The sequence below is a fragment of the Asterias amurensis genome, chromosome 9 (genome assembly GCF_032118995.1).
Source record: "Asterias amurensis chromosome 9, ASM3211899v1".
Classification (NCBI taxonomy): domain Eukaryota; kingdom Metazoa; phylum Echinodermata; class Asteroidea; order Forcipulatida; family Asteriidae; genus Asterias; species Asterias amurensis.
Genome location: NC_092656.1, coordinates 5,628,317 through 5,649,786, shown reverse-complemented (window position 1 = coordinate 5,649,786; position 21,470 = coordinate 5,628,317). Strand labels below are relative to the sequence as shown.

The following is a 21,470-nucleotide window of genomic DNA, read 5'->3' as shown; positions in this document are numbered from 1 at the left end:
CAGAGATGCCAAGTCCAGAGGCTAGCTATGTGTGAGATTTTTCAAAGCTCAACCCCCATCCCCCTGGAAAAAAAATTGCCAGTTTAAGAAGGCCTTTTTAAATTGCCGCTCAACCTTTTTTTTTTTTTTTTTATAAATAAATAAAACAATGTGAAATTTAATTGTGGACAAAAAGTGTTTCAAAATGCATCAAAAGCCTCCTCAGAATAATTAAAACTCACTTGAGGTACACAGGAGATGTTGATGGTTAATGTGGAGGTTCGATTGTGTCAGATTATATCCTTCCAAACTTGAAAAAAATAGACTAAAAATGATGTCCAAAATCAATCGCTCACTTCTTCTGCCTGTTGTGTCTTCGCTAGTGGAGCGCATTTCAACGACTTTGCTAAAAGAATCGGAACAAACTTGTGCGCAATAAGCGTTTTGCGCTCTGCCGAATTTGAGCTGAACCTACTGGATGAGCAAAAGCGTGCGCAATCTGCAAATTTGCGCTCTGTTTGTTCAAAATTTTGTACAAAAAATGTCGTTAATTTTTTTTCCCGATCTCGCCCCAATAATGGTTGATGTGCGTGTGAGCGTGAGACAGAGCCCAAATGCGTGAGTCTCACGCCTAATGCGTGAGACTTGGCAGGTCTGGTTTTGTTTTATTGTCACTTTGGGCTTATTGCATCTCGCGAAATTTGAACGACAAACGACACAATTTCTGACCGCGTTCATGTTCACGCTGCTCTAGGAACAAACCTCCTGGCTGTGTCCCTTCAGGGCCACCATACAAAATGTACATTCTGAGACCTGACCGACACACTGCTCTAACCATGGAGGTAGGATGCTCTAACCAATTTTGTGAATGGACTTATTCAAAAGGAAACTTAAAGGAACACGTTGCCTTGGATCGGTCGAGTTGGTCTTTGAAAAGCGTTTGTAACCGTTTTTTATAAAATGCATATGGGTAGAAAGATGTTGTAAAAGTAGAATACAATGATCCACACAAACATGCCTCGAAATTGCGTGGTTTTCCTTTCACCTCGTCGACTGATACGTCGGCCATTTATGGGGGTCAAAATTTTGACTCCCATAAATGGCCGACCATGTTAGTTCGCACAGTAGAAGGAAAAACACGCAATTTGGAGGCAAACTTGTGTGGATCATTGTATTCTACTTTTAAAACATCTTTCCAACCATATGCATTTTATAAAAAACGGTTACAAATGCTTTTGTTTTGACCAACTCGTCCGATCCAAGGCAACGTGTTCCTTTAAAGGAACACGTTGCCTTGGATCGGTCGAGTTGGTCTTTGAAAAGCGTTTGTTATAATATGCATTTGGGTAGAAAGATGCTGTAAAAGTAGAATACAATGATCCACACAAACATACCTCGAAATTGCACGGTTTTCCTTTTACCTCGTCAACTAACACGGTCGGTCATTTATGGGAGTCAAACTTTTGACTCCCATAAATGGCCGACCGTGTTAGTTCGCACAGTAAAAGGAAAACCACGCAATTTCGAGGCAAACTTGTGTGGATCATTGTATTCTACTTTTAAATTATCTTTCAAACCATATGCATTTTATAAAAAACGGTTACAAACGCTTTTTTATAGACCAACCCGTCCGATCCAAGGCAACGTGTTCCTTTAATATCCAGATCAGTAGGATTTGAAACTTTGCGTGGTGGAAATACGATATAGAATTAAGGTTTGCGGTAACACCACAAACCTTTCTATTAATATCCAGATACAGACTTCTGCATTGCCATGATGCATGCAGTTTGAAATGCGATCGTGGGGTTATGCTCCCGACGTGACAGGGCCCAATTTCATGAAGCCTTTATTGGCACAACAATTTGCTTAGCAAAAAATAGTATTGCTTAGCAGAAACTGGTTACTGAACCAATTTTTAATTAAATTTGAAATTTTGTAGACTTGTGGCTAGTGCCCAACTAAATTATTGGATAGTAAAGAAATTGTGTGCAGTATTTTCTGCCAAACAGATAACTGGTGGGCCCTGTAGTGTTATTCACAGTGAAAGTTGTTTAATCTTGGGGGAAGGAAATCTTGAGGGATTCAAAAGCATCCTTTTGAGAACGTACTTTGAAACGTAAGCATAGCTGCAGATCTTGAAATGTAAGCATAGCTTGACTCGGGATTAAAAGCGTACCTTTTGATATTATAGCGTAACCTAAACGTATCTTGGAGTGTATAAGCAGAGCTGAGTAGCTGCGTAGCTTGGAACAAAATATCTTTTGGAGCGTAAGCATATCTTGGAACATAAACGTAGCTACTATCTTGAAACGTAAGCGTAACCTCACATGGGATTGAAAGCGTACCTTTTGATACTACAGCGTAACTTGAAGGAACGTAAGCAGATCTAGGAATGTAAGCACAGCTGAGTAGCTGCGTAGCTTGGAACGTTGACATATCTTTTGGAACGTAAGCATATCTTTGAACGTAAGCGTAGCATCTTGGAACGTAAACGTAGCTGCATATCTTGGAATGTAAGCGTAGCTTGACTCGGGCTTGAAAAAGTACCTTTTGATATTATAGTGTAACTTGAAGGAACGTAGACTTAAGCGTATCTTGGAACGTAAACGTAGCCGAGTAGCTGCGTAGCTTGGAACGTAACCATATAATATCTTTTGGAATGAAGTCGTAACCATATCTTTTGGAACAACTCATGAGAAATTGTGAATTTTGATTGCTTGTCGAGTGGCGACTACTGCTATTCAACTCACTTGGTTAATCGTGCGGCTAAGACTACGTACTATAAAAGTAGTCGTGATCAAATTCCTGCTTGGTATAACCACTTTTGGCGCTCATGACTATTCACAAAAACCTTTTACAAAACACAACCATGCAGACGTCAGTGACACAATCTAGTCTTTCAATCATTTCAGATGCCCCTTCGGCAAACAATACGTGACGATGCATCTGGGGCAACGGGAGTTAGTTTAGCGACTAAAATTGAAGTCGCAGTTATTTGAAGCGACTATAGTCGGGTCATAAATTCCGCTAGTTGCCCAATTTAATAATTACCTCAAAAATAACTCTTCATTCACAGAATTGAAAAATAATACTTTGTTTGACAAAATTATGCTTTGAGGGAATTTTGTTTTATCATTATTTTTATTTCAACCTTTTATAAAAAATTCTCATAATTTTTTTAAGCTACTCCCACAATAACACTGTCAATATAACAAAAATGACGTTTTGACATCATCAACATTACCTGAAAACTCATCACAAAAAGAAATTAGGGGGCCATGAAACAAAATGGAGCATATTGGAACGTTACGATCATAAGAAACAACGCATTCGACACACGCAAGTTGGGAGTTCATAGTGCCCGGGATTTAACACCTCCAACCCCCACGAGACACGGCATGGGCGGTACGTGATATTCCACAAGGCTTACGTTCCGATTGCTCCACGCCGTGGGGCCATACAAGCGTCCGTTACACGGACTCTCTGAATGCTAATCTTACGTTCGATTTTTGACCATTATTTACGATTTCAAATCGTCACATATCCATAATCTGAATAGGTAGTCTATACCTGAAATTTCACTGTTTTCCTTTTAAGACCACGGAATCACTTTGAGGCAAAGATTATTAAAAAATAGAGCGCCGGTCATATTGACCTTTGACTCGATCTAGTTTGGATAGTCATCTCCAAGTCGTCACGTGATATGAATATTGCATGCATTAAAAGTCATTTTCATAGTCTGGCCACGCCTTCAATTTGCAAATAGCCAAGACTTGGTGAGCACAGACATGGTGAGATCCGGAAATCAGAGAAACGGAGCGCCCGCTAGCGTTTGTTCATTACAAGCGTGTACAGTTTTTGCAGTGCATGATCGGAACGTTGGTTGTGTGTGACCGCGCAACACCAATGGGTTTGGAACCAAGACTACTCTAGTAGCTCTATGGGTACCACACCCTTGCGAGGTCGGGTCAGGCATGAGGATGATGGCCCTTTTCGCGAAACCACAGCTTCGGCTTTGGATTCGGCTCAATACTAGCTTGGCCCCGCGGTTGTTTTGACAATTTGCTCGTGCTTTTCGTGTACACGTTTAGGGCTTCAGACGAGAGAATGGAGCCTGAAGCTGAATCCAAAGCCGAAGCCGTGGTTTCGAAAAGGGCCGCAAGAAGTTCGTTATGCGCGCCGTCGGCCATGTTGAGTCATCGATATAGAATTATTATTCTATTCTATGTGTTGAGTACATAGATATAGAATTAAAATAAATATTCCATTCTATATCTGTATTCTATATTCTATACATATGGTTGAGTACTATACTTCGGTTGCTTAAACGCGTCGTCTGCTCGCAAAGGCGCGAGTCATGGTAACCATGTGGTAACCGAGAATTGGTTTGCTTTTCTCCGACGGACAATGGTGAAGGTTTTCTCTTCAATATTGATATGTTTCATAGAACATACAATGAAGAACATCAAGCACATAACTCCGGATAACTCAGGATAAAGTCAACGCAGATTGAGAATTCGTTCTAAAACAACAAAGACAGTGGAGACTGTTGGTATAAATGTCAAAGATCAGTCTCACTTGGTGTATCTCATAATATACATAAAATAACAAACCTGCGAAAATTTGAGCTCAATCGGCCGTCGAAGTTGCGGGATAATAATGAAAGAAAAAACACCCTTGTCACACTAAGTTGTGTGCGTTTAGATGGTTGATTTCGAGACCTATAGTTCAAAATCTGAGGTCTAAATCAAATTCGTGGAAAATTACTTCTTTCTCGAAACTACCACTTCAGAGAGAGCCGTTTTTCACAATGTTTTATACCATCAACCTCTCCCCATTACTCATCACCAAGTAAGGTTTTATGCTACCGGTAATAATGATTTTTAGTAATTACCAATAGTGTCCACTGCATGAATTCAAACCTGCCGACTGGTCTCAAAACAGAAAAGTTTAAGTGTCGTACCCATATATTATTAATTACTTACTCTTAGTTATTAGTGCATACACTGTTTAGAGCAATTTAGGAGCATTTAAGTACCATATGCAAACTGGGCCCTATAATCAATTAATTGGAGTGGGTGCGGGATGTAAAGGGTCGAGGAAAATCTGCTCATGAAAGTAAACAACCCTTTATTTATTTGATAAAGGGACCGGTGACATGGCCACCAACTACCATATCGATTAACGACGGTAATATACCACCAATGCAAAAAACAAATAATGTTTTGTCCTAAAATCGGAACTGTGGTTTAAACAAAATTGATGACTTGTATTCGGCAATGGTATTTGGCTGGCCATCATCGGCACCTGGCATATTTTAGATTCAACTATCTGCAGAGGCGGCGATTCACTTAAAAACAAGTATCATTGGCAATGCGCATATGGGCATAGATTTTATTTGTTTTGAAAAGGTTTGTTTCACTATATAGAAAAAGTCATTCGCGGCCAGAGGCCGAAATATGATTTGTACATGTAGGCCTACATGTACACATTTGAAACCTTTAGATACAAAAGCAAGATTGGAATTAACAGAAAAAGCAAAGATCGAGGTGTTAAGCAAGTCATGACAATTATTACAAAGAAACCAACAATAGTTTGGACAAAAAAAAATCTTTGTATAGATTGGTTAAACCTATATATTTACATACACTGTGAGTGTATACTGATTTTGGCTGACACAAAGTGTAGGCTGAATGGATTTAGGTGTTGATTAGGTGCACAGAAAAATAATGCCAACTTCATGAAAAACAGCCGACAACAATATCGAGCGACGAACCACAAGGGAATCCGAGTGGGTAAATTTCATTAAAATTGTTGCTGCACAAATGAAAAATTGGGAGTGACAATGATTCAATTTTCTTTGTTTAATGAGTCTTGCGGTTTAAAGCTTTTTAGGTCTCATAACTATTTGTTGTTTCCAACATAAAATGAGGGCTCTGTCTTCGGTAGATTGCTGGTCCCCTAAGGAAGAAGCCATGAACTTGTTTTCTAGTACTACCTATCTCATAAATAGATACAATAATTGCATTGGGTAAACGTTGTGGAGCTGCACGGGTGTGAAGAGGGACGAGGATTGACACGCTAAGAGGCTACTCCCCTCTGGCGGTACCGTTTAATTGGCATTTCAATTTGTTTTTGTTCACATTCTTGTTTAAAGCCATTGGACACTTTCGGTAAACAGGTATTGTTCAAGGCCCACACTTGGTGTACCACAACTTCTATAATATAAAACAACAAACCTGTGAAAATTTAGGCTCAATCAGTCATCGAAGTCGGGAGAAAATAACGGGAAAGCCCACCCTTGTTTCCGCACGTTTCGCCGTGTCATGACGTGTGTTTAAAACAAATCCGTCATTCTCGATATCGAGACTTATTATTGTTTTAATGTTTCCTCAAAAAGTAAAGCAGTTCATGGAACAATATTTCAAGAGAAGTCTTTCACCATTACCTTCTGAAAACCCTGTTGAGTTATTTGTAAATCTGTGAACATTTTATTTTTTTTCTGTTCCGAAAGTGTCCAATGGCTTTAAGTCGGCACGAACGTGGGGTGTGTGCCTGCCTCTAAATTTGCACCGAGACGTCAGTCAAAATAATCTCAGGAAGGACGAAGCTCCAATTAAAAAACAATTACCGCAATGGCCTCAGAAATCTACAAAATAACTTAATTTATAGGTTGTATAATTATTCATTAACTTGACATTAGCAATTGAAGTTAGTTGAAAACAATTTGCAGGTCTGAAAAATTACATTTGAAGTGTGGCCGTACAGTTAAGTTTGCACCTTAAGGCCAAGTCGTGTTCACGAGTATGAACCATGAACGTATACACGTCGGTAACGTTTGATGAGCCATAAGGCCGAAATGCTTCAAGCCATCAAAGTTTAGCCCTTTATTGTTTCGTCAATGTTAACGGTTAACTCAAGCACTTTTTCGTAACGTTGATTGGTTGGGAACAGTATACTAAGAATATATTATTTTGTTGCGGGTAATCATCTTCCCAAAATGTGTGTTAACCACAAACTAAACACTTGAAAATAAACAAAATTGAGTCCAATAATTAAATTTGTATAATTAAGGTCATTCTGTGAAGACTTAGGCATGAATTGAGATCTTACGAAATGTATAAAAGTGACCATATTTCTTTAGGTTCCGCACTTTTCGACGAAGCCGGCTTCAAACAAACTAAAACGATGAAGGGAATTGCTTTGTGTATTTTCCTGACTGCAACAGCTTTTGCAAAACCAGGGGTAAGATAGAAAATAGTTTGATATCTAAAGCATCTTGGTCGAACTGTTACCAATATTATATATATCCATTGTTTGTGAATCTTTACACAAACTAAACCGCACTAAACATGGTTTAAAAACCTGTTTTCATAATTTAATTGTGTTTGTTTCAGGTGGATCACAGTTTATCTACAGACGAACTGCAACGCTACTTTGGCGTGAACAGTCATGAAAAGGGTATGTAAAGCAGACTGTGTTATTGCCTTCTATTAAAGGAACACGTTGCCTTGGATCGGTCGAGTTGGTCTTTGAAAAGCGTTTGTAACCGTTTTTTGTAAAATGCATATGGGTAGAAAGATGTTGTAAAAGTAGAATACAATGATCCACACAAACATGCCTCGAAATTGCGTGGTTTTCCTTTTACCTTGTCGACTAACACGTCGGCCATTTATGGGGGTCAAAATTTTGACTCCCATAAATGGCCGACCATGTTAGTTCGCACAGTAGAAGGAAAACCACGCCATTTCGAGGCAAACTTGTGTGGATCATTGTATTCTACTTTTAAAACATCTTTCCAACCATTTGCATTTTATAAAAAATGGTTACAAACGCTTTTGTTATGACCAACTCGTCCGATCCAAGGCAACGTGTTCCTTTAATGCATTTGCAGCTCGGGATACAAGCCGTCCTCATTATTCTTAAAATTTGGTTGGTGTAACTTGACAGGGACGCAACTTATTAAACAACCAAATCTTCATAATTATATACTAGTGCATTATTAACAGTCAGTTCAATTCAGTTCAATTAAATTCAAGTCTATTCTATTCAATTCAATTCAATTCAATTCGATTCAATTCCATCAAATTAGATCCCCAAAATGGTAATTCAAATGCTCGCATACCGCCTTAACTTATACTGACAAGTCTAGGTCAAGTTATTCTCAGCAGTTTAGCCCCCTGTACAAATTTACTATTTTGCCACACTAAGTTCAGTCTTGGTTAATTTTCGCAGTGATTGTGATGAGCATTCCCCATCAAACAATCAATGAAACCAATGGTAACCCCAAGCGGCTTCCACACACCAGTGCAATGGCAGCCCAAACAATCGTGTGTGATTTTATCTAAAAAGTCAACTTGCAAAGCTTTAATCATCAGCTGATATTGAGAAACTTGTATTCATTCTTTTGAAATTTTTTAGCCCCCGAGTACGAGATTGTGTATCCTGAATTTCTAACCACTGATAGCAAGCGTAATGTCGGCCGTAGTGCAATCGCCACCTCATCGTTGGAGCTCCAAATTGGTGCGTTTGGGCAGACATTGGAATTGACATTGGAACAAGATGGCAGCTTCATCAGACCAGGTCTCGTGGCTGAATACATAAGCGAGGAAGGGACCATCACTGTCCCCGTCCGATCTGACTGTCTGTATACCGGGAAAGTCAAAGGAGAATCTACGTCACTCGCATCTGTTAGCGCGTGTGAAGGTTTGGTAAGTTACATTTTTTATAATGGATGGGTCCAGTACCTCTGATTCAGTATCTCGACATTTAAAAACAAGTCTGGCACCCTGTCTTCTTTTTTCACAGTCCAATTTCACATTTTGCGATCTTGCACAAAGGCAACACAACGTTTCCTCGTGCACGTTCTGACAACATGTATTTAATAACACTTTTAAAGCTTTTAAAGTTAACAATGCTTTCTTTGAAAACCGTTTGTTCTCAGAATTCTTTCACATTATCGACTAACAAACGATCTTTCAAGTTTGAATTGTTTATAAAGGTCTTAATTACTCTCACAATCACCGCAAACCACCCGCTCCGAGCCCGGATCGGGTGTGTGTGTGTGTATTTATACGGCTTACTCTTCTCTCTATGCAAAAGAGTGAAAAAGCACCCTTTGAAGAGCCATATCAGGGACAACTCTTTTTCGAGTGGTCGTCCACTCTTTAAGATTGAAGTTTGCATCCTTTTGAGTGATTTTCCACTCTGTGCTGGAGTGAAACCCCTCTAAAAGAGTAAACCCATCTAAAAGAGTGTAATAACCACCACTCTGTTTAAAGAGCCATTTAAAGGACAACTCGAAATGTAAAGAGTGGTGTTTTTCACTCTTTTACATTTAGAGAGTTGTTCAACGAGTTTAGTCCTCGATTGAGTCAGTGGTTCTAGTTCAACAAACTCGTGGGTTGCCCTTGTTGTCCAAAATGGTCGGTACGTAACGAACAGTTCGTTCTTCATTTTCTCCTCCTAGTCCTTATAATAATTAACAAATTACACAATGTTGTTCAGCAGAAGCCATTAGACCTTTATCGTGGTGCGGCCATCTTGATTTTTCCCCATTCAAATCAATGCTATCAAACCGAGGTTGGAAGGGGAAAATAGTCTGGTTCCTTTTCGCATAAATATTAGGCCATAGTTACTGTTGTTAGATACAGAGAACATGACCATGACATGGCGGCGGCATGATAAATGTCTGTAGTCGTAGTGGATGAAGCACTATTCAGAGGCCACCAATTAGTCATTTTATTAAAGGGAAAGCACCTGAAGTAACAACAAGAGAATTGAGCCGAATATCAACATTCCTTTTTTTGTTTACCTTTGTTTTTTCAGATTGCGATGATTAATCACGCTGATGGACCCACATACATCGAACCACTTGATGAAGAACATGCCATCAAAAGAGACGTAGGTCGTGGTCTTCCCCATATCGCTTACAAACGAATGCCGGACACAGGCGCTTCATGCCCTGTCACAGGAGGTAAGAAACAAACCAAGACTACGGTACAATGGAAGAAAACAAAAGCTTTGTCAAGTAATCTGATTGAGATCTTTCTCACATTAATATTCTAAATAATGCCCGACTCTTTAAAATGGGGACGCTATACCCAATTTCAGAAATTTGTTAATAATAAGCAGAAAATACTGCTGCACAAATCTCTTTGCTAAGCAAAAATTTGTAACTAAAAAGGTAACTACCTTTTTTTCTCTTTGTCATCAGAGCAAGCGAGCAATTTATATTTTACGAATAATTTGTTTTCAGCTGATTTTTCCGTCGAAGATGATGATGACGACAAGATTGATGATATCAGTACAAAGTCAACTAAATATCTGGAACTTGGTGTCATCGGCGACTCTGAGTTGTATTCACTTCGAGGCGGAAACACCCACAATTGTCTGACGGCACTTTTCAATGCAGTAAGTGATCTATCTCAATTTATGTGGGGGTGAACGAAGACAAGTTGACTATGCGGGACTTGCACATGTGACCACTGTACAAATGTCACAGAGACTGACCCTCATATCTCGACTCTTCGTCAACAGGGCCCAGTTTCATAAAGCTGCTAAGCACAAAATTTACTAAGCATGACATTTCTTCCTTGATAAAAACAGGATTACCAAGCAAAATTTCCATTTGATGCATAGTGCTTGTTACTGGTATTCAGCTGTTGTTTGCTAATCGTGAAAATCATGTGAAAATTTGGCTGGTAATCCTGTTTGTACCAAAGCAGAAATTTCATGATAAGCAATTTTTGGTGCTAAGCAGCTCTATGAAATAGGGCCCAGCACAGAGGAAAAGTCATGTAAATGGCTAGTGTATAGTGAAGTCGTCCACTTTGTTTAGACAGGGTTTTTTTCAGTAAAATTTTGTATAATTACGGGGTTGCAACTTTCCATGTTTTTTGTGTGTGTTTATTGTGAGTATATTACAACAGTTCAAAAGTAAATGGTGTACCGGTTATACATGCGTGATTCAAGTCATTAAAAGGTAACTTCTATTCTACTTTTCGCTTTGATAATCATCATACATTTTGTCGATTTCAACAGGCGAAGAACGTGTTGCAACTCAGTTCACTGGATGCATCTAATACCATGGAACCCAAGCTGGTGACTCTGAGGGTCTTTACGAGTGATGAGGTAATCCAACAGTTCATCATCACGTAATTCGTAAAAGGCAAAGGAAAACAAATTAACAGAAAAAAACCTACTGGTTTATGTTTCAAGTGGAAACCAATGAACTGGTTTCCAATCAATCCCTTTCACTTTTGTTTTAATGTGAAGGGAGCTATTGGGCATGACAAGATACTAAAGGCAGTAGACACTATTGGTAATTACTCAAAATAATTATCAGCCTAAAACCTTTCTTGGTGACGAGTAGTGGGGTGAGGTTGATGATATAAAACTATGTGAGAAACGGCTCCCTCTGAAGTTCCATAGTTTTCGAGAAAGAAGTAATTTTCCACGAATTTTATTTCGAGACCTTAGATTTAGAACTTGAGGTCTCGAAATCAACCATCTAAACGCACACAACTTAGTGTGACAAGTGTGGTTTTTTTTCATTATTATCTCGCAAGTTCGATGACCGATTGAACTAAAATTTTCACAGGTTTGTTATTTTATGCATATATTGAGATACACCAACTGTGAAGGCTAGTCTTTGACAAATACCAATAGTGTCCACTGCCTTTAAACATAAATTTTCATGTTTTGTTATTATTCTGAATGTGTAGGCTGGTTTGGTGACCTGTCCAGATGCAAGCAAATCCTTACAAGCTGCACGAGATTGGCAACATAACAACAACCCGTCATCATCATCAGCAGGACATTGGGATAACGCGGCTATCGTAACTGGGTAAGGCCACCATTATTTCAAAAATCACATCTCTTACATGATATGACATAAAAACAGCGAAAAATGTAACTCGGCTGTTGTAAAAGCACCTATAATTTTAAAATTGTTACTCATATTCTTAAAATGAAAATACCAGGAGACGGACAAGTTAATTACTGTGATTTTGACACCTTGTTTGTAACAATCGGTCGAGTGTTGTTGTCGCGGTATGTGCGTGCTTACAGGTGAAAAGTGCCCATTTCCATTGTTGCAGTTATAACTCCTATTGACATGATTGATCTCTCCTCTGATTCAGCGTGAATCTAACAGCGGGAACTTTGAAAAGCTGCTCTTGTCAATAGGAATTACTGCAACAATGGAAATGGGCACTTTTCACCTGTAAGCACATATCGCGACAACAATACTCGACTGATTGTTATAAACAAGGTGTCAAAATCACCGTAATTAAATTGTCCGTCTCCTGGTATTTTCATTTTTAGAATACGAGTAACAATTTTAAAATTATAGGTGCTTTTACAACAGCCGAGTTACATTTTTTGCTGTTTTTATGTCATATCATGTAAGAGATGTGGCCTACAATACGTGGAAGACACCAAACTCAGTATTCGCTTTGCGAACCATTGTCTCTTCCATAAAGACCAAGGAACAGTACCCTGTCTCTATCCACCTCAACAGCCCCAATCATAGCGTCAATTATGCTGAACTTCTGGTGATGTGAATTTAACATCCTTCACATTACATACTTTTTTGTTGAAAGGTTATTTGTGTTACAATAATTTCTTACACAACAGCATTGACACAGTTCCCTCTCTTGGCTGAAATTGAGGCTCATTAATATTTGTTTATTTTCAGATTCTATCGGAAGCCAGTCATCAAAGTCAATTCAACGTCTGTTCGATTAGTCCCCTTTACCCGTGTGTTTTCTCCCTTCTGTATTTTGTTTTAAATACTCATTAAAGTTCACCCATAACTTGTCGAATAAATATGATGGATTTTAATGACTTATGTGATTTCGTTTGTTCACTCAATTCAGCTTTTTAATTGCAATGTGATTACGAATAAACCTAAATAACGGATGGATATGTATGAATAAAGGAATGAATGAACTAACATGCTTTAGAGACAACAGGCATTTAGTCAGACGGGCACTCTGGAAAGGTAACAAACATTCAGGGTTGAAAACATGAATACCTTTTACACAATTTCTAATGTGCCTTGACAGATGGGAACTCAATTCTGGATCAACGCTTGGAATAGCATATGTAGGCTCATGTGGCGGCCGCTATTCGGCATCGGTCACCTCCCTGCGCACTCTGGCTGCTACCGACGTGCTAGCCCATGAGATTGGGCATAAGTAAGTATAACCATGGAGGAAAACAACTTCTACAAAAGGAGTTCTTCAGATAATTGTGTTTTAACGTGCGCTTTCTTTAGTGTCAAATGGTTCCCAATCCAACAGAGTTGATTAGCACTATAAAACAGTAAAGAAGAAAGCTTAAAACTGGTCCCTTTATTTACCCACAAAGAAAAGGAAATCTGCAGTGATGTAAAGCTTTCCAGTTCTGCGTTGTGATTGGCAGATTGTCAGCTACATAAACCAGCAGTTAATACTTCATTTATCGGTGCAAATTCCACGCAGCAGCAGCAGACGATCGAATCAATTAGCTGCTGGTGTATTTGGCAAACTAGAACTAAAAAATTCACTGCAAGTTCACCTTCGATACCATTGGACCTGTACGACAGGGCTCGATTTATCATTGCGGATAAAAACAGTGACTAGTCTCACTGACTGGATCCACTTTGAAAACTCTGAATCCTTATATTGGCCAATATAATGTCTCACAATCTCTCAGGCCCCCACCCCCGGAGACGACTAGACCAAGCTAGTCAAATGGTTGCGACCGCCAGTGAAGTTAATAACGAGAAGTCCCCTCAATTCACCAAAAGCGAAACATTTATAGTCCCGTCTGATTTAGCCAACCGAGTTGTGTGTTAATTATCTGGGCAGTCCCAAAGAACAAAATTTACAGAGACAGCAAAGTATTATACACACAGTGTTACCGAAAACTATAAAAGCATTACCAGAATATAACATGTCATAAACCACAAGGGAAACTGACTGGAAACAAACTGACTAGAACGGAATCACCTTAATGTGACTTTTTATTTCAGATTGAAACATTACACCACAAGGGAAACTGGTGGGCTATTAAGATTTTAAATGATTTGTAGTTGAACAAACTTTGTCAAAGAAAATTTGTCTGGCACCAACGACCACTGGGAAACATCTGGCAAACCCAACCCAATCCCTTTCAATCAAGCTGTCAGTTGAACCATGTTTGAGTGTCCGCTCGAATATATGAAGTAGATTCTGTGATCCTTTTTCTCTTTCGCAAATTCGTTCATTGTCATAGTTTAAACATGCAACACGACAGTGACGGAAATGGATGTTCATCCAGTGGATACGTTATGGGAGCTTACGTTAATGACCACCGTGATGAACCAAGCTGGTCAACGTGCAGTAAGAGCTACTACGACAGCTTCGTTGGGTAAGTAAAGCAGTATTTGTTTATTAAAAAAAGGGAGCTGGACGACGAGAATACAAAGAATGGGATTGTAAACGCAGGTTCTCATTGTATTAACTGTTCAAGTTTGGAGATTTTGGGGACGCTCGGGTGGCAGTAAACTTAACAGGTAAGTATTGTGCGCATGCGCAGTGCTACTAAAACACGAAGCTTTTTAACGCCTGCTGTATCCCCGCCATTATGACTTTGCGTAACAAGGGGATGAAAATAAGCGCATAGAGAGAAGTCTGTTTTCTACGGTGGCTGATCTCCGCCAACAAATAAACACTTTTTCACTAGGGCGTTATAACGCCCTATACGGCGTTATAACGCCCTAAATTAGGGCGTTATAACGTGATGGGATTAATGGTCTGTACATTCCAAATAGAAATGTGCTGCTCAGTCAGAAGGGTAACTTACTTTTGGGGTTGACTGAATGTCACCGAAAATCAGGAATTAACCGAAACCTAATTCCTGTCCCCAAAAAATCTACAGACCAATATAATCATGTAATAAAATTAGAAGATTTGAGATTTCGACAAAATTCCAATCGGAAGTAGTGTACTTAATACAATGGCAATACGGCATTTGATATCGTTTTAATGTGAGTTTTGAAACTTGTAGTATTTTCTCCAGGGGGGGGGGGGCAGCGGATGACAATCATGAAAATGTCTAAACATTATTTAAAAAACAAAATTTTGGGGAAAAAATCCCTTAATCAAGGGAGGCTAGCTATTTTTATTTATTTTTATAGGGCGTATAGGGCGTTATTACGCCCTAATAGGGCGTTATAACGACGTAAAATTAGGGCGTTATAACGCCGTATAGGGCGTTATTACGCCCTAATAGGGTGTTATAACGCCGTAAAATTAGGGCAACGCCGTAAAATTAGGGCATTATAATGCCCTATTTCTCAATTAGGGCGTTATAATAACGCCGTAACTTAGGGCGTTATAATGCCGTATAGGGCGTTATTACGCCCTAACAGGGCGTTATAACGCCGTAAAATAGGGCGTTATAATGCCCTAATATAGAGCGTTAACTCGTCGGTCGCACCACGAACTGACCTAACTGACACAAAATCACACATTTTCGCAAATTTGTTTTAAAACAAATTATTGACAAAGTCAATGCTGTTAACATTATCAGCAAGTTTCAGTGCCTAATATGTAATAGTTTGGTAATTACACTAATTAGTATAAACGACGCATCGCTGGACTTGCCATTTTGTCATTTCACAAAGTGACCTATCTAGATACGTCGCTTTACCAATAGACCTTATCGCAAATACCAATGCGCAAGCGCAGACTGTTGAATGAGGTGCATTGTGGGATAGATACGAATCAAATTTTGCTACCAGCTAGACCACAATGCACCTAATTCCAAGCTTTACGCGCGCGCCCCAGTATTTGCGAAAAGGTCTATGGTTAAGCTATGCGCTACAGCGCGCGCGATTATGGCGCGCGTGCAAATTTTCGCACCACGAAGTGACCTAACTGGGGAGCGTAGTAATTTCACAAAGTGACCTATCTCGATAGGTCTCTATTACGCATTGGTTTGTACACAGCGCGCTGCAGGCAAAAATGAAATTTTCAATTTCACAAAGTGACCTATCTGTTTAGGAATTAATTACTTATTAAAATAGTTTTAGGGATTAAAACGCATTGATAGTTCTGTATGAATAAAGTATTCAGCTTTGTTTTCGTCATAAAATAATACAATAAAGTTGGTAAGCAGACTCCGAAACAGCAGTTTCAAAAGTAGTGCAACTTCAATCGTGATTTTCTCTGAACACGTTTTTTAAAACAGTGAACGAGTTAGGTCAGTTCGTGGTGCGACCGACGAATTTATGCCCTACTGAAAAGGTGTTTATTTGTTGGCGGAGATCAGCCACCGTAGTTTTCTAAAAGAGAGTCACACTGCTGGTACGAATATTGTTTTGATGAGAAAGGTTTATCCCCCTCCATTTTGTAGGAGTCGAAGTTGCTACAACGATTCTTGATTCACCTGGCGTGAAGGCTACAGTCAGCGAGCATCATTGCAAGTGCTACTGTAAAACCAAGAGTTGCAGTCGATTTGATGTGAATGAAAAAAACACTTAAGGTCATCGTTGTTTAATAATAATGTTTTAAAGTTGTGCATGGTTTGTGTTTAATTTAGTTGGTTATTATGTTTGAATCGGTGTGGTAGAAGATTATGTCCCCAATGCGGCGAATCGTGTGGAAATTTCGTCCGATAGCGCCCTCTTTTGGCTTAACTTCTTTCAGCTCGTGTGTATGACACTGTAATGAATGTCATGATCTATACGCAGCTTGGACTGGTCCCCTATTTTAAGGACAAGTATTGGTTTTGTAAAGAACCAGCGATATCATTGGATACAACGGACATGTATTATAGTACATGAACATCCACATAATAATGTTTGTAAACGTGTGTACGTAAAATTTGACGGCAAATAAATGCGAGATCTATGGTACTATCAATGGTCCTATCAATGGCACACCCGTACGACCTGACCGTCAATATTATTGACGTCGGCTAGAGGCCACTCTCTGATGTAATTCACGAGCCTCGAAGTGTGACGTCAGGTATTGGAGCTTTACGCAGCATTGATGTTAGCCTGATGAGCATCTGACGTTACACATTGAGGCTCGTGAATTAAGCAAGAGCCTACACATTCCCGGTCCATGATCACTTTTTGGCCTCGCATTCTTTTCACAATAATTCGTAATCAAATCCTACGTCAAAGTAATATAAATCAAATGAACGAGTGTTGCATGCAGACGACCGACAGTCACGTGCATGCAGCTTCCAGACATTACCTCAGACCAATCCAAACACCGATATAGAAAGCTGATACGTCACTGCACGTTTATCCAATGAGATCATTTTATCCAATGATATCACTAGGTTTGTAAAACCAATACATGTATGTCTTTATTCTCGCGGATGAAAGACAGGATACCAGTCTTTATTTATTTCCACCATTGTACCACATCGGTCGTTTTTACAAACAGCTTCCCACGATCAACCATTGAAACCACAGCCCATGCCACTTTTGTTTACCATTTAGTATACGGACAATAAAGTTTTACAAATTGTACATAATTTTAATTTTGGTAAAGGGAAATAATAAAGTTATAAGTGGAAACTGGAATGGATTGATTGTGTTCATGATCTTGTTTGGTTATCTAAGTTCAATACAGCCGCTTTTAACAGACCATGTTCTGTAATTTTTTTCTAAACAACTTATGTTAGCATTGTACTAAGTACTTTCCCGAGTCCTGCGAAAAAATATCACAGGCATATTACTCGGGTGGGATTCGAACCCACGACCCTTGCAACTCTAGAGCAGAGTCTTACCAACTAGACTGTCTCGGTAGTCTATAGTTGGTAAGAAACTATTACTATATAGCGGGACTTGAACCTTCGCCCAATGCCGGCTTAACGTGCCGGTGCGCTAGCCCTGTTGTATAAAGAAAGTACTGGATAGCCACAGGGATCACATCCAAGTTTATGATTCAACCTTGGAAGCTACAGCCAGGGGGTCACCTTAACGATAATGTACGGGCAATCTCAGGCATACAAATGAAATTATCAGAACTGCCCAATTTTAAATTACCCTTCAAGCCAAGTCAGTATGGAGAGCCAGTTGAGCTTCGTCATTCACAACTAGACAGGCGAAGACCGGTAGAGATACCTGGATATCCTTTGTCAATTTCGACCATGCTATTCATGCCATTATCAATGCTGACATTATGACGTTTTAGCCTACAGTCAAGGACTTCTGTGGAAATAGTTTCCCGAATCATGGTGTTTTTGTTTGGCAAGTCATAAACTTCCCCAGGATTGGGTTTTCTTACTTCCCCATGAGTGGGTTTTCTTTATTAAATGCACTGGACACCACTATTGGTAATTATCAGTGTTTAGAACGTCTGCTTTCTAGAACTAGCGATTTCATTAGACAAACGTGCAGTGACGTAACGTAAACATTTTGTATCTGTGTTTTGATTGGTCCGAGGTGCAGCTGTGTTTGCGGGTCGTCTGCGTATGAATGTAGGTGAAAGGTGAAGATGGACGAGAATTGACCTACGCTAGAGACCGTCCACTCTCTGGTGGTATCTCCAGTCAGTTAGTGCACGACACGATTGGTTACTTGGGGCGCTTTTTATTTTGTATCTTTTCCATAGACCTTTTCGCAAATACCATTGCGCAAGCGCAGACTGTTGAATGAGGTGCATTGTGGGATAGATATGGATCAAATTTGGATACCAGCTAGTTATAGACCTTTCTTTTGTTGATAAACAAACCGCCTTGGTTGGCATGGTCGGCCGAATGTTAGTAAAAACATTAAATCTTAAAAACAGATGTTTTAACCAAATTCAGCATTTTCTGCAAACATTCAATTAAATAAAATACCTCTCATAATTATTTGTTTTGTTTTTAACAAAATCAACAAATTTGGTTACATTGTTACCAAAAATAGCGATCTTTTCTTAATTTGCACTTATGGCTTTCCATAGTTTTCCAATCTGGGTTGGCAAAAATTCGGGCTGTGACGTTGCAAAAGAAAGGTCTATATATAAGAACTAGAGGGCGCACGAGTGATGCTTCGTGCACAAACGCCACGGGACCGCAAGATGACAAGCGCGTCATTCTGCACGCGTGTTGAATATGAAATACACGTTTGATTTTTGTTTATTGAACGCTCACGCGATGCTGTTTGTTCAACTTACAAAATGGCCGCACAAACACACGCTGTGAGATGCCCGTTTTGTCAACATAGAAAATAGCCGCCTGCGCGCATGCCGGAGCGCGTATATACAGTGCGCCCTCTAGTTCTTATATATAACTCTATGATCTTTTCAGAAGAAGGCCTGTCGCTCATAAAATGAATGGCAATAATAACGTACTTGGCTTGAAGTACAGCAGCTTTGCATAACATAAAGTATTTTGAAAATCATTTCACCTCGAAATAAAGCAGTATAGAAAATGGAAATAAGTTTATCCCTCAAATTTTGAGTCTGAGAAACGATAATGTTGAACAATATGCCTATAACATTTCTCAGATTGTAAACCGCTACGGATTTACGGCGACATCTCAAAACCGTTTCCATCCTTTGAAATGAAATGTCTGCATGTTGATTTTGTTTTTATCATAGGATTGTGTATTTTGCCTTGAAGGACGACTTCATTCACTTTGAATTTGAGTCCTACCATTGTTGCATTGTCGTCCAAATTATCATTATTTAAATAAGGAGTTTACGTCAACTATGTGCAGAACCCAGGTAGAATTAAACATTATAGACCAATCTAGGGGGCGTTTTACTATACACTCTAAAAACTCCCAGGTCATAACTGACCGGACTTGGGTCCCAGGGGCCAGACCCAATTCTGGGTCAGTTTGACCAGGAATCCGTGTCAATGTGTCCCGGAATCCGAGTCAAAATCGCACTTTTTAACCATTTCTGGTCGCAGTAGGTCTGTACCAGAACGTAAACGAAAACCTAAACAATACCCAAAAATTTACGTATTGCAACGTTCGGGCAATGTAACATGAATTTTGATTGGTCACCCGATATTCTTACACCAGGAGCATTGCCTGTCCCCTCATTACTGGAACGTATGCAAATCTTCATTGTTTGAGGTGAGAGGGGGGTTGGATGGGCGCACAACGACCATGCCCATGTTCACTGAGAGGCACTTACAGCCCCATTGTACACTAAATGTCGGCACACAAAGATTAGGCATACCTTTCATAAGAGATGGAAGTGCAATACAGCTTAGAAGCCCGGCATGTTAGACAGTATGTTGTTCGTTCAACCCGCCAAATTGAATTGAGTGCAGTGTGGAATCTCATGAATTTAAAGCCCTTTTCACACTATAGTTATTCCCGCGAAATTCCCGGGAACTTTTGGTCGATCTTTTCAAACTACTAAAGCCCTTTTCACACCATAAGTATTTACTACAGGGGTTTGATCGTGTGAAACACAGTCTATTCATTCGCCTTTGAATAGCGCGATTAGCATACCGGGGGTTTAGTCATCGCAGAGGCCGATACGTGAATATTCACCCCGCTGTAATGAATCAGAATAAAGGAAACCTGTGCAACGTTCATCGTGTATGTTAATTGTGGGTGTAGCTACCTCGGGAGAGCTGTTCATTGGCTCTGACGTGGTCGACCGGCCGACGTACCTCCAAAACCTAAGTACACTATTGACACGGATTCCGGGTCAAACAGACCCAGAAATGGGTCTGGCCCCCCGGTACCCAAATCCGGGTCAGATACGACCCGGGAGTTTTTAGAGTGTACTGTTTCACCTGAATCTTGGAATCGGGAATTGCTTTTAGTTGACAGTTCAATTTTATTTTTTTTCATATTCTTGTTTAAATCGGCAAGGTTGTGGGGTGTTTGCCCGCCTCTAAATTTGCACCGAGACGTCAGTCAAAATAATCTCAGGAAGGACAAAGCTCTTATTAAAAACAATTAGCGCAATGGCCTGAAAAATAATGTACGAACCTACTTAATTTATAGGGTGTATTTTTCATTAACTTGATATCAGTGGGTCAACTTAATTGAAAACAATATGCAGGTCTGAAAATTACATTTGAAGTGTGCCCGTACAGTTAAGTTTGCACCTTATTAAGGCCAAGTCATTTTCGTGAGTATGAACGTACACGTCGGCCTATGCGGGTAACGTTTGAAGAGCTATAAGGCCGAAGTGCTTCAAGCCATCAAAGTGTAGCCCTTATTTTTCCGTGTTTCGTCAGTGTTAACGGTTATCTCAAGCACTTTTTTGTAACGTTGATTGGTTAAGAACATAAGAATAGTTATATTATTTTCTGACCATTCATTTTTGGTTTTTTTGCGGGTACTCATCTTCCACACGAACAAATGTTTTTTGGGGGTTTAAGTGGTTAGTTATATAAACAAAATTTAGACCAATAGTTAAATGTTTATAATTAAGGTCATTCAGTGAAGACTTACTACGTTTGGGCGTGTAGTTGAGATCTTGCGACACGTATAAAAGTGACTCTATATCTTTAGGTTCCGCACTCTTCGAAGAAGCGGGCTTCAA

At 39.5% G+C, this 21,470-nt stretch overlaps 1 protein-coding gene across 2 annotated transcripts; it reads left to right on the top strand.

Annotated features, from left to right (window-relative positions):
* Positions 1–798: 798 nt before the first annotated feature.
* On the top strand, positions 799–17,048 carry LOC139941870 (zinc metalloproteinase/disintegrin-like). Of its 2 annotated transcripts, none has more exons than XM_071938508.1 (10): positions 799–821; positions 7,377–7,440; positions 8,401–8,690; positions 9,808–9,955; positions 10,238–10,392; positions 11,023–11,112; positions 11,706–11,827; positions 13,050–13,181; positions 14,242–14,376; positions 16,366–17,048. In XM_071938508.1, exons 1-10 carry the CDS (start codon positions 816–818, stop codon positions 16,391–16,393), a joined length of 1,170 nt encoding a protein of 389 aa, XP_071794609.1. In that variant the 5' UTR covers positions 799–815; the 3' UTR covers positions 16,394–17,048. The 2 variants fall into 2 exon arrangements, with proteins under 2 accessions (XP_071794609.1, XP_071794608.1); XM_071938507.1 differs by lacking the exon at positions 799–821 and adding an exon at positions 7,151–7,224.
* Positions 17,049–21,470: the final 4,422 nt, after the last annotated feature.

What these genes read in the sequence shown, in the direction of transcription:
- LOC139941870 (XM_071938507.1), top strand. Translation starts at nt 7,168, where the DNA reads ATGAAGGGAATTGCTTTGTGTATTTTCCTGACTGCAACAGCTTTTGCA. An exon ending in GGGTCTTTACGAGTGATGAG is followed by an intron (nt 11,113 to 11,705) that starts GTAATCCAACAG and finishes CTGAATGTGTAG; the next exon opens with GCTGGTTTGGTGACCTGTCC. An exon ending in GCCCATGAGATTGGGCATAA is followed by an intron (nt 13,182 to 14,241) that starts GTAAGTATAACC and finishes TCATTGTCATAG; the next exon opens with TTTAAACATGCAACACGACA.